The sequence below is a fragment of the Chaetodon auriga genome, chromosome 8 (genome assembly GCF_051107435.1).
Source record: "Chaetodon auriga isolate fChaAug3 chromosome 8, fChaAug3.hap1, whole genome shotgun sequence".
Taxonomy (NCBI): Eukaryota; Metazoa; Chordata; class Actinopteri; order Chaetodontiformes; family Chaetodontidae; genus Chaetodon; species Chaetodon auriga.
Window position 1 is genome coordinate 25,099,349 of NC_135081.1, and position 14,079 is coordinate 25,113,427.

The 14,079-nt window shown below is 43.8% G+C and overlaps 1 protein-coding gene across 1 annotated transcript in view; it reads right to left on the reverse strand.

Moving 5' to 3' along the window:
* Positions 1 to 14,079, reverse strand: part of tmem145 (transmembrane protein 145) — a 37,600-nt gene that overhangs the window by 20,672 nt on the left and 2,849 nt on the right. The window contains exons 2-5 of the mRNA XM_076736553.1: positions 4,146 to 4,220; positions 3,553 to 3,630; positions 1,836 to 1,922; positions 1,149 to 1,250 (exon numbers count right to left, since the gene is read on the reverse strand). Of these exons, the coding sequence (XP_076592668.1) occupies positions 1,149 to 1,250; positions 1,836 to 1,922; positions 3,553 to 3,630; positions 4,146 to 4,220 (342 nt within the window). The remainder of the gene's footprint in view (positions 1 to 1,148; positions 1,251 to 1,835; positions 1,923 to 3,552; positions 3,631 to 4,145; positions 4,221 to 14,079) is intronic.

Sequence of the window (14,079 nt, forward strand, 5' to 3'; positions counted from 1 at the left end):
AAAACAGTGCACACATAAAAAAAACAACAACACACACCTTATTCTGGGATTCGTCCTTGACTCGAGCCCTCGGTGTAGGAGGATGCATCATCACTGAGCAGAGCTATCATTATACAAGCTCATGATTCCTCCACTGCGCACCCCGGCCCAGGCTCGTATCAACAAACACCACGCTGCAATAACAACTTTCTGCTCTTTTTTTTTTTTTTTTCTTTTTTTTTTCTCCGGGCACACCTTAACACAACAGAGTCCCATTAAAGAACAACACAATGCACAAAGTCCCTAAAGCTAGCTAATCAATAGGCTCCATGGAGGCCTAGGAAGGCATGTTTAGCACAGTTTAAGAAGAGAATCACATATTAAGAGCCTTAGTCGTACAAAGCCCTGCAGCGTGGGAGAGAGACAAAGTGCTTCATGCCCGAAGGCAACTCAAAGACAGATTCAAGATCACCTGTAACATGTGAAGGGATAAGGGCAGGAGGGTACGAGGGGCATAATGGACAGAAATGATATTTGATTAGGTCTGCAACATCATCTAATAATCCATAGTAGGGTATTTTTTTTCTTTACGTCTATTTATAAGCACCATAAATCAGAGGGTTAAATTTCTTTTTCATTCTGCCTGTTTAGATCACTTCGAGATTTTAATATGTAGCCTGGTGCAAAACGCTCAAACGGGGAAGCGCTGGGACAAAAATTATGCTGAAGTTGATTTAAAATTTAAAACAGGAGCGGCACAAAAAGCAGCCTTAAAACATCCAGGGTTTCACAGAGCCTTCCTCGGGGTGTCCTCGGAAGCTTTCACATTTTAATATCTGATGCTGCTGCCTGCACCTGGAATCTGTTTTCCTGCTTGACTGCGAAAAGTTAAAACTATGGCTTGAAATGTTAAAATAGCTCTTTCCTTCAGCAACATTTCCATACATTTATAGATGTGGAAGATAAGGCAAACTTTTTTCTTATTGACACTCGACCTAAGGAGCGATCTGTCTTCAGTTCTGATGGTTTGATGATCACGATGTGACGTTAATGATGATTTGTTTATCTGAAGAGCATCACAGTGAGGGCAGGTATGTTTGGCAGTACACCTGAGAGGAAGAGCCAGCGGGGTCGGAGGGGTCAGGGGGGCGTCAGGGGTCAGTGCTTACCCCACACTTGCTGAGAGCGATGTACCACCATCTCTCCCTCACTGAGCGGAAACTACGGCCGCCCACGCAGCTCAGAACCTCCTCGTTCCCATCTCCCTCCACCTGAGAAGGATAGAGAAAGGTATTGGGGAGGAGGTGCACAGAGGATGTTGTTAGCCAAAAAGGCAGCGCGTTTTACCTCAGAGACACATTGAATTATTACGGCGGAGCTGGTCTGACATATCGAGATACAAACATATTTCACACCTAAAATATAGCCTGAAATGTGGCAACAAGATCCACTAACTGCCACAACAACAGGGTCACGCTAGCAATCACACTTTGTAATGTGATAAACAAATAGAGACAAGAGGAATATCTAAAAAAAAAGTGTTGGAGGAGAGAAAGATCTTTTGGACGCTGTCTGTTTGGCTGGGAGGCATCATCAGCAGCGGAAATGTGTGAATCAGTAACATGTTACAAAAACACATTATTGGCCATTAGCTCTCGCTGCCTCTTTGTTTACCTCCACAGTATTTCCCTTCCTGTTTTGCATTACAAAAGAATATGCAAAAGCGGGATGAAAATGAGTTCAGTGAGGGGTCAGAGGTCAACTGTATTTACAGAACAGCGTCTCAGGGACACTCAGTACAAGTGTGTGTGTGTGTGTGTGCGTGTGTGTGTGTGTGTGCATTTGTGTGCTCTTACCACACAGCCTGACCAGGTGTAGCGTGTTGTGAGGTTGATGACCTGGTTGTTCTCGGGCCGCAGCACCGCTTCCTTCTGGTAGCAGTTCTGGTAGCGGAGAGAAGACGCATTAAAATCAAAATAGGAACAATTTCGAACACATTCACGACTGCCTAACTGGAATTTCTGCCGTGCCCTCGGGCTTTCTCATCTATTTCACAAAACATTTTTCAATAAATGCTCAGAAGAAGTGCCCAAACTTGTTGCAAGCAGCTGCAGGTTACACCTACGTTCAGCTGCATGCATATTAAGTAATAATAGAGCAGCAGGGAAAGCATAAGAGACCGTTTTTCCAGTCCAGAAAATGCATGAAATGAAAAGCGTTTCATCAAAATGTAATTGAAATGGTGGCTGCATTGCCTCCTGGTCTATTGAAGCTGCTGTAAGTGGAATTAGAATTGATATGTTTTGTCTCTGCTGTGATGGATTTCTCCCTGTGTGGCTCTTGAACATTAGTGCAAAACGGCGAGTGTAGAATGAAGGCCGCACTGTTTGACTCTGGGAATCTGATATTAAAATCTGTCTGGGTGCTGACAAATGGTGCGTCGTTCGTAGCTGTGCTGGAAACCACACACGCATAACATCACATCTGTGTGTCAAAAGATGTCAGCAAGAAGGATACGCCATGCGAGGTGTCAATGTTGCTCTTTTTTCTCCAAAAACAATAAGCAGGAATTACTTTAATAACACAAGAAACAGTTGGATCACATGCTGTGTGCTCAGAAAATAACACTGGGCTGGTTAAGCTTTGAAATGGCTAAGCGGAGGGTACCAATGTATGCCTACAGTAAATGCTTGCATTATATGTTATTCACTGCTTGTGAAAGCAATGTAATGTTAATTTTATAGACTGTATCATATTATACCACCAGCTGACTGCAGCATACACAGGTGAACACAGCACAGATTAAGAATCAGTGCATGCTACTCCTCCAGCTGAGGCCAATAAAAAGATAAAGATCTCAAGCTAAAACTTTAAATTATGGAATCAATCAGATGTTTAATGTAAACCGCATCGACCGTGGACGGGAGAATATTTCTGCGAAATCCCCAATCAAATGTAGGAATTATTCTGAGTGCGTACAGTGCATGGAAAGAGACGCATTTCCGAATGTTTTGGCTCTGAAAACAATGACTGATGAGCCGCAGTGGTAACGTTGTTCTAAGTATTGTTCGCCCAGTGATGCTGCTGGGTGAACAATATCAATCACCACACACAACGCACAACACTTTATCTGTTCTATTTCAGATCCAATGTGTTCGGATGCGTTCGGACAAAATAAAAAAAATGTGTCACTGTCCAAATACTAACAGACTTTTCTATAAAATAAAAAACAGACATCAATCTTGAGGAAGATTTTCCTTCGGAGCAGCTTCAGTTCGGGCAGAACTCTCTGTTCACAGCTATGGATTGTACCATCCTTGATCACTGCGTGTATCATCAATAATGCATCATTGCCTGTGAGTGAAAAGCCTTTCAGGAACTGAGAAAGGCAGCTTTGTTTTATTCTGAGCGGCACGAGCAGCGCGTGATCCCGTAGTATTAAAATGTGAAAATTAACTGCAGTCACAGGACGCCGTCGTCACAACAGTGACATGTGAATTCGTCGGCGGAGCTGTATTTCTCTTTAATGATGGCTTGTCAAAAGACATGATTCAGAGGGTGTCAGTATCTCACCTTTTCAGGCCTCTTGTACACAGCTGGCCACTGAGAACTGTCATCAAAGTAGAGCAATATGTTCTGACAGCAGCGAGACTGCACAGAGGAGTGACAGAGGGAGAGAGAGCACAGAGAGTGCACAGATCAGAGAGGAGGCAGTCAGACGGTTTGAAATTTATACGGCAAAAACTGTTTCCAAAGACTGCAGGCTACCACAGCAAAGCGAGGCCTGGTAAAAGAAGACAGAGCGGAAGAACAAAACAGACGCGAAGAAAGACAGAGCGGGGGAGAGCAAAAGGAGAAGGAGGGGATAGAAGACGAGGACGAGGCCTGTGCAGCAGGAACAGCCGGGGGAAGAAGGAGGGAGGTGAGAATCAGCGACGGCATCAGTTTAAATAAGGTAAGAGGAAGGAAAAAGAAAGAACGAGCTGAGAGGAAGATACGAAAGTAGAGAAAGAAGGGATGAGGAAAGAAGATAACACTTGTGCTGCCAGACAATAAAGTGTGGGCAGGCTGAGACAATGTGGAAAATTGATTGAAAATAATAGATTCAAAACAAACGGATGATGCAGTCAGAGGCAAACACACACAGCGACAGTCAGCCGTCCTACCTTTGGATAGCGGAACCGGAAGTCCAGGCGTCCGAAGTCGGTGAGAAAGCAGAAGCGAGTGAGGAAAACCCAGTCCTGGAGTGGAGAAACAGAAGAGAGAAGGGACAAAGGTGAAAGGTAGAAAGGTAGAAAGAAGAGTGACGGCTCTATCTTACACCAGATGCTAAGTGTCATTGCTAGTGTTTCTATTGTATTTTCCTGCTATTTAAAAGGTGCATTTTTCAGACTCTGAGATCCTTCCAGGCCTGCTTCACCTCAGGGAGCTTTGAGCTGAGGCCTCCTGCTGCTCCTGTAGATGGTTACACGATGTCACTTCATGCGCAAGCAGATCCATTCTCTCAGAAAACCTGCTTCTCCAACTGTCATGTGAATTACAACGCATCAGGTGCAGGCGCACCTGGAATGGGAGATGACACTCTGATTGGTTTAATTTACGTTATGGCCGAAACACAAAGAGATTTTGCGTCCAGATTATGAGAAACCATCTCTGTTCATCTCATTCACTTCACGCTTGGCAGGAGTACTGCTGTGAAGACAAGGAAGTGCAGTGTTGAGTCCAAGCCCCTGAGATCCACGGGACATGTTTATTAGTAGTCTTGCATAGCCAGACCTATCTCCATGGCACTGGAGAATGGTCTGGCTGCATCCATTATCTTTCTGTTATGGGGGAGAAAACACTCTGGCTTGTTTGTATTTCTTTAAATCCATCACAAGCATCTTGGGCAGCACAAAGCCCTTGGAAAATAGTGCTGGTGGGAACATTTGCTCGTAGGCTCGAGGTGAGCCCTGGCATTAAAATGGCTAAAACCCTGCAAGAGAAAAAGAAGCTGCTGCTAGCTTGTTTGAGTTCGTACCATTAGTGACCAGCGTAGGGTTAGAGGAAGTGACTTAACCACCCAGACAGCAGAAGGGGAGGAGAATGGCACCTGAAATAGGCAGCCAATGGCAAGCTTATACCCAAAGTCTACATCCAGTAGAGTGTAGTCAGACTGATACCGGGATCAGACCACACAAGTCTAGCTCAATTTTGAGATGATTTTGTCATGGCCGACCAATTACAAGCATTGTGGCAGATTGTGAACGCCAATCGAGCATCTGTACTCGTGTAGTGTGACATGCTAAATGGCCTGTCACGCAGCATCTGGGACGTCCCACAACACCCCGATGAAAAGACCAGCATGTCAGAATTTTTTGTCTTGACACGCTCAGTGTGACATCTCCCACGACATGTTCCTGAGCATTTAACTATCAGGCGCTCTGCAGGCAGATAACCATGGCAAGGAGGAGGAGGAGGAGGAGGAGGGATGCTGAGGTTGCTGCTGTCAGGTGGGACAACGAAAGAGAGGAAAAGTTCATTAAGCTGTGGCAACAGTACCGCCGCCTGTTTGACGTTTCCTCCAGAGAAAAGCATGACCGAGTCAAAAGAGATAAATGTTAGCGAGAAACAGCAGAAGCACAACGGGAGCAAAACAAGGCTCATAACTTGTGGTTTCCTAACAATGTCGAGCAAGAAATTAGAAAGGACAGAAACAGCACCAACCCCCTGGAAACACACGGCTGTGAGGGGACTGCCAGTCATTTTCATTTACCTAAAAGGCAGCTTATCATGAGCCTGACAGACGAGCTGTACGAGCCATGATGTTACCTAAATTCATCCTGAGAAGAATATGTCTGTATCAGACTTCATGCCAATCCATCCATTAGCTGCTCAGACATTTCACTCAAAACCTCATGTCAGCGGCATTTATTGCCTCAGAAGCATGAATGTCTGCGCAAACTTTTGTGCCAATCCATCAGACGTTGAAATATTGCACAGAATAAGAGAAAACTTTGGCTGGCTGGCGAGGAAAAGTCAGGGGACCAAAGCGGTGAAGTGAGTGACAACAACAGACAAACAGGCCGACATTAACAACCAAAGAGGCTGTTGGGAAGCATACAGACGTAAAAGACGGAGAAGAGGGAAGGAGAGCTGAGAGAAAAAAAAGAAAAGTTGAGAAAAGTTAAACATGAGGTGGAAGAAGAAGTTTAGGGAGAAGAGAAAAAGCAGAAAAAGTGGAGAGGAGGGAGAGAGGTGGTGCCAAGACAGTAAACTTCTAAAGGGTAAACAGAGAGGACATTAAGGGGCTGCTGAGCACATTAATAAGGGAGAGAAGGTGGAGAGGAAGGAAAAAACTATCCCTTCTTAATACTATTCAGCCATAAGCTTGGCAGCGTGAGACCAAATAATAGTGCTGATGGTGTACTTCACTGAGCTTACATAAGGCACTGCAGCAGCACTGGCATGGCGGATCAGTCAGTGGTGGTCTCTTATATATATTTATATATAAATATATATATTCTTCCAGCTGTGGGCAGACACATTCTGTAGATATGGATCATAGTGCTGAACACAGCACTAACACCACATCACTTATATGTTGTTTACACACAGTTTCCTTTATCTGGAGGGCTGCCCGGAGTGAGCTGGCCCGACTGCGCGGCCAGAATAAATGAAGAGTTTTGAACCCGAATGAGACATCACATCTTCAGGAAAAGTAATAGCTGCTTCTGCAAAATGAGTACAAACAAATGACAGAAGATTTATTTATATAACTGGCACCAGAGAGAGAGACCGAGCTAAAATACGACAGATTTGTGGTAAATGCATTTTAGTCAATATAATCGTCCCCTTCTTTCCCCTCTGTTGATCAATGGAGCATTAATCAGCAATAATTTTCCTAACTGATTGCTTTTTGAGGAAAAAAATGCCAAAAATGCTTTTCTTAGTCGTCTTTGACAGTAAACTGAACATTTTCTGGGCTGTTGGTCAGACAAAATAAGTGATATAAATATCTCAGCTCGTCATAAAGACTAATGACTAATCCATGAGTCCAGTAACAAATATCAGCTAACAGCTAATTAATCTATTATGGAAATGTCATTAGTTGCAGCCCTAATTAAATAAAATATCCAGAACCAAAAGTAAATACAATGAGTTTAATGTAATCAACACAAACAGCAACACAAGAGCTTCGTGTAAAAAACGTAGATTTTGAGATTAGTTTTGTCTCCTGATGTCCTGATCAGAAATATCACAGACCGGCTAAACACAACCACTAATTTGATGAAGCATTTAAGGCCAACTTTCTATCATTTCTGATGCCATGAAGACAATTTTGTCAGGACTCCACATGTATTGAGGTAAATTCTCTTTCAGCACAGGGTCCAATACGACACCTGAAGTCTGGCACTATTACATGAGTTCTGATTCAGAATGAATGAATCCTGTAACGAGTGTGAGCAGGAGTGTGTTCTCTGCTCTCTTTTTACCGAGAATGAGGAAAAATCAGATTAAAGTTAAAAAGACTGGGAAAGTGTCTCTGACAACTTGACACTGAAACAACAAACCATTTAGTCAATCAATGAAAAAATGATCGAATTATCATGATAATTGATTATCTGATTGTCAAGGAAATTATTTTCTGACATTTCATAGACCAAAAACTTATCAATTAATCAAGAAAATTGCAGCAATTAGTTGATAATGAAAATGATGATTAGACGCAGACGTATCCTGATTAAGAACGAAGCAAACAAGACTGAGAATGTGAGCGAGGCCGACTTTAACTCAATGACACAGTTTGGTCAGCACTCGAAAACCACTGAGATTCAATATTCAGCCCAGCTGACATCTGTAATAATGCTTTGATGTATGACTGCTCATGCTTTCCCACCCGTAACTGGAGTGCTATAACTTATCTGGATACGATGACAAAACAGGCCTTCATTTGTCATTTCACAGAACAGCCAGTTTAACGGTCAAATCACTTTCTGTACTGTAGCTTTCCGAGCAGAAAATCACAATTACAAGATGCATAAATAATAAAATCCCTCTAATGTCAGGATGTGATACTGTATTGATGTGTCTCCAAGTTCTTCTTCAGGTGATCAATTGTACTTTTGAGACGTTCAAACAAGCGGATCCAAAACACGACCACGGCTGCTTTCTTAAGCACAGAAGAACCGCGTGTTTCCAACCACACACACGAGAATCTGCTGCACGTTTCAGCATCTTCATGTGCTCGAGCACACTCCTCTTCCATATTAAAACGGTCCTTAAGGTTGGCTGTTATGAACTCCTGATCTCAGCCCAAGCGGCAAAACTCCCTGTGCACCATTATACTGTAATTACCTCTGCCCTGCGTTCTCCCTACATAAACAAGCGCGGTAATTTCTGTGCTGAGAAACCGGAGCAGTGTAGCGTGGCTGCCGCTGCTGCCTCCATATATCACAGCAAACAAAACCGCAGCCATATTTCAGACGCTGCCAGCCAGCTTCATCCCCGGACCCTCGTAGTTATAATTCATGGCAAACTCCAAAAGTCACAGAGGACCGAGGCTCACTCCCACCTCTGAGTCCTGGGTAACGCTTCCTGCTGTAACCATGAAACCGGGTGCAGCAAAAGGGAAGCACTGACCCAGAGATGAATCCCCAGAGAGGGGAGAGAGAGGAGAGAGGGGTGGTCTGGTTGGGATGACGGGGGGGGGGTATCATTTCACTCACCATAGCCTGGGACCGTCAAAGAACCCTTTGTTGGACAAACACATGAGCATCTGTCACACACTCTTTCAGCACGCCTGAAACAAACATGCATTACTACACCATCTCTCTCTCTCACACACACACACACACACAAGCACACACGGCACCGAACATGTGACCCCCACCACCCGTTGTTGTCGTCATAGCAACCTCAGCATGCCTTAGTTTGTAGCTGCCATAGAAACCTCAAAAGGCCAAAGTGGTTCAAAGATTTCCTCTCGCCCTGCTCTCGTACACTCGTCCTTCACACTACCACCTCAGAGGCAGCTCACGGCGCCGGCCGAACAATGGCGCCCAAAGCAGGTAATTAGTCAGACGTCCTTCTCTTGCTATGTGAGACAATTCTTTGAGCGGACAGGAAATCAATCGGTGCGTTTATTTATGTCACAAATTTCAATAGACGTCTGCTGCGTAAACAACCAATGACATCGAACCACAAACTCAGCCAACCAATCAGCTGAGAGCCCAGTATCTTACAGTACGGTGATTAAACAGGACCAGCAAATCAGGAGCCAACATGAGAGAGGCAGTGCCTGCACATGGCCAAAAGTATTTGGACGGACAAACATTAAACTCATATGAGACTTTCAAACCCGGCTGCAGGAGTTTTCTCCCTTTTGGCCACGAGAGCACGAGCGAGGTCAGGCGCTGATGTTGGGTGATAAGTCCTGGCTCACATTTGGTGTTCCGCTTCATCCCGGAGGCGTTTGATGAGGTTGAGGTCAGGATTCTGTGCAGGTCAGTGAAGGATTTCCTCCACAGACTCACAGAGCCGTTTCTTTATGGACCCGGCTTTGTGCGGTGAGGCTTGTCGTGTTAAAACGTGTGTGACGTGGGCGTTCCCCAAAACTGCTGCCACAACGCTGGAAGCACATTAATGTCCACAGTCTCAGTGCATGCTTACAAATTCCTTTGAAGGGATCTACACTTGACGGAAACAATTAGCTGAGTAACCAATCAGATTAGCAGAAAAATAACTGCAGCGATTTTGATGACTGATTAATAATTTGGGCCATTTTTCGAGCTAAACTGCCACACAGAAATTAGTCATGGAAAACACAACATTTTACATACTTATCAGCTAATTGATTGATTGAGACAATAATTGGGAGACAAATTGTTAAAGAAATAATTGATATTTGCAGCCTTAATCTAAACTATGAAGAACATCGTCCGTACACAAATACTGATTATTTCAAGGTACAATATTTATGCTTGCTGAGGTAAAATAGTTCATACAGATTTTCATATCACCCAGGCCTATTAATTGACAAAAATCTGAAGTCAATTCAATAATTTCAGTAAGTTATCAAGCAAAACTGACCAATGCTTATTGGTCGTAAGGTCAGACAAAAAAAAGGAATTTGTAGACATCATGAAGTGCTCTGCGAAATTGTGATTTTCTGACATTTTACTGACCAAATGACTGATTTATTGAGTAAATAATTTAGAGATTTTTGGATAATAACAAAAAATCATCAGTTGCAGTCTGTATTGTTCACATGAGAAGAAACAACAATTAACAAGTCGCCAATTTTATAATTTTTCAAGCAAAAATGTGACACATTTTAGACATTTTAGACTGTTGTTTGGACTAAAACAAGCAAGTTCACCTTGGACTTAATGACACTGTGTTGGGCAGCTTTGACTGTTTCCTAACATTACAGACTGAGCATCAATCAGGGGAATAATTGGTAGATTGATCTACGATGACAAGAATCATTAGCTGATGTAGCCTCGAGCCGCTAGCTTCAAGCAGAGACGAGCGACGTCCGGTAACCTCACGTCTTTCTAACTCCGCATTTGTTTTCACCGTCAAACTTTCTGTCTTCAACCAGACTGACATCAATGGAGGTAATTTATCAGATTTCAGACAGCTCCCTCTGGAGCCACAGAAGGCTTTGCACAACCTCTTTTCACACGTACTCCCAGAGACCTGTGAACAGGCTTCCCCAGAGCTCCGTCTGAAAGCAGACCACTGAGTCTGACAAGGCCAAGGCATCAACAAGACAGCAAGGCGCTCAGATAGCCGTTAGCACAATTCACCAAAACCAAGTGGCCGCTAGTTAACCCACCGCAGCTCTGTGTGTGTGTGTGTGTGTGTGTGTGTGTGTGTGTGTGTGTGTGTGTCTGGAGAGTAGAAAGGAGACTGAGCCCTGGAGAACAGAAACAGTGGATAAGGTGTCTACCTTAATCCCCTTTTAGTTTCCTTATTTCCCCATGGCCACTGCATTGTGATGCAGAATCACTCAGCCACCTCCCTAAGCGTGTGTGTGCGTGCGTGCATGCACATGTGCGTGTATGTGTGTGTTCGTACACCCCATTAATCAAGTGCTATGCCTTGATGCAGTATCCGGTCAATTCAGCATCTCCCCGTCTCATTCTCTCTGTCCCTCTCTCTTTCTTCCTCCCTCACAGTTTCTGTCCTTTCATCTCTGTAGCTTTCCGTCTTTTTCTCTTTCTCTCCAGATCCCTGTTTGCTTGCTAAGCCTCATTAACAATTAATTACCAATCAGCTAGTCAAGTCACCCCTGGACCGCTGGGCTTCTCAATGATTCATTAGTCAGGGTTACACAACGCCGCGACACATAAACACATTCACGCAGCGACACACAAACACACTCAAGCTCTGTCCCTCTCTGGGTGCTTTGCACGAGCACACACAGACTTTGCAGACACGCAAAGACGCAAAGACGCGCACACACATTGAGGCAAGCATATGGACACATGAAAACACTGCCTCACATACACACACGCCGCCTGTATCTAATCACAATGTCCTCATTAAAAAGAGATGTAGGAAAACTGATTGAGTTAGAAATTCTATGCATACAGGGCTCCCAAAACTTACTTCAATGTCATCTTGAAGGATTTTTCAGTGACTTTCAAAGTCTTGTTTGGTAAAATTTGAAGAATTTAGAACTGGCATATTTCAAGATAAGACATGACATTAATTAAAGTAAGACATCACATACACGACCTCTGTACCTCATGATCCTATTAAGCCCACAAGTCCTGGTGAAATCCGTCATTTTGAAACTGCTGCTGTATCAAGCCAAACATCCATCACAGTGTTTTTCCTCAGGATGTGAGATGTTGATTTTAGGATGGATGAAGGCCCAGTGAGCTCAGGCACGAAGATGAATATGGCCGCTATATTTCATCATTAGACGAAGAACTTTCAAGGGCATCTGTTCATTTTCATTAATTTTCAAAAGACAAAAGTTTAAAGACCTTTCTGGTATAATCCACAAATTTTCATTAACAGTGGAAACCAAAGACATTCTAACGCGTCTGAGGTCACATGTTGGAAAACAAGAGCGGGATGATTGATTATTTTTCATATCAAAATCACAATTTGAAAGAGCTGCAATTCTGATGATAAACTTCATACATAAAAGCGTCTTAACAAGATGGGGCACCTGCGTTTAAGCTGGTGAAAGCTGCCTGGGCGACTTTTATCTTCACTTATCAACATTAATTCTTGAGTCAGCCTTAAAAGAAAAGAGGAAACTTTCATCTGTTGCTTCGTCAATAAACTCTCTGCACGCCAATATTTGATCTACCAAACTCTGCACTTTAACCAAATCACATCTGTAATACCAAGTTCCACTTCACCAGAAGGGGACAGAGCCAGACTCACTCCTGCAGCTTGTTCAGGTCGTATCGAATCAGGGAAATGGCGAGCCCAAAGCGGGCGCAAGTGTGGTTCCACTTTCCAAAACTTGATGCAGACAACACTTGCGATATTATATAATATTTGTAAAGTGGAATGCAAGCTAGCAAGAGCAGCATGTCTGACCTGAGGACACACCTGGCTAAGTGCCCTGCAGCAGCTGCAGCTAACGTTAGCATGCCCGCAGCGAGCAGCGAAGCAGCTGAACCGTCCATGAAGGCATCGACATCTTCATCAACATCTGCGGGTCATTAATTAGCTAGTTGGATCAGATGTTGCTGGAGATAACTCAGCTTTGCTCTGTGTCTTGGTTGATGTTAGCTTAGCATTTTTACTAGCGTTAGCCAACACTGTCCAAAATTGATCTGGATTTACTTTTTTTACAACTGAAATTACATTTTTGTTATCACAGAGAGAGAAAAGTACCAAACAATGGTACCGTTGGATACCTGTAACGAATGCCAGGCACTGGTGCTGCTTCAGGTGTGAACGGTACTCAAACCCAACAACCATCTGGCCTTTGTTTTCTACAGATCACTATTCAAGTTCACTAATAATTCACTCTCTCTGACTGACTGGATTGGAAAAAAAAAAGAAAAAAAAAAAGGAAAAACTGTGGATATCAACAACAAGCAACCACATTAATTATTATTTTTATGACTCTATTCATGCAGAAACAAAAACAAATTATGATTAGAGCTGGCACAAATAAGGGACCTCATTTAATGCCACAGTATGTAGACCACAAGCACAAGCCTGCAGTTTAATTTGCAGAAAATAACCACATTTTAAATTGCAATCACAATATTGGTCATAAAAATAGTAATTTACATATTTTTCCAAAGTCATATATAAACTGAGGTTTGACACCTGTCGCAGCGAGTGTGTGCCGTCAGAATGTGAGCGAGCCACACCTCAGCCTGACCTGAGGTCAGACGAGGTCTTTGCTCCCGTAGAACTTTAACATCAGTCTGCTGCAAACTTCTACAGCTTTAGGGACACTGACACGGGGGAAACAGCCTGAAGCACAGTGCGGATTCACCGCCTTGCTCAGGGGGCTCGTGCTGCTGGCTGCTAAAGGAGTGTGAGGACTTTGATTGTTTCCTCGATTTTCCCTGCTGGATTCAAAAGGACGACCTTCCTCTGACCTTAAAGCTGCTACTGAGGGACATTTTATCAGCGCCTCCACACGCCACGAGCCACCAAAGCTAATTGTGCACATCGACCAGCTGCAATCAAGCTGTTGACCGGTCTGAAGCGCCGATGCCTTTGGATAACTTTGCTTTGTGTTTCAGTACATTTCTCCAGCCGCTCCGCAGGTTTCAGCAGGTCATCCCCCTCAATGTGTTACACTGGGTTCGTCAATTTACAGCTGAGCACTAACTCTGCCTTCGCCTGAGCAGACATTGATACAGCCAAAGGATTGTGGGATTGAAGTAGAGTGTTTCAGTGTGCGAGTGCTGAGGTTTAGTCTGTGTGTGTGTGTGTGTGTGTGTGTGTGTGTGTGTGTGTGTGTGTGTGTGCAAATCTGCGAGAAAGGGGATGTGGAGTGGAGTTGGTGGATGACCTTGGGGCAGGAATGCACACGCAAGAGTGAGGTTGTGTTAAACTGTTCACACACACACACACACACACACACACACACACACACACACACACACACACACAATATCAATG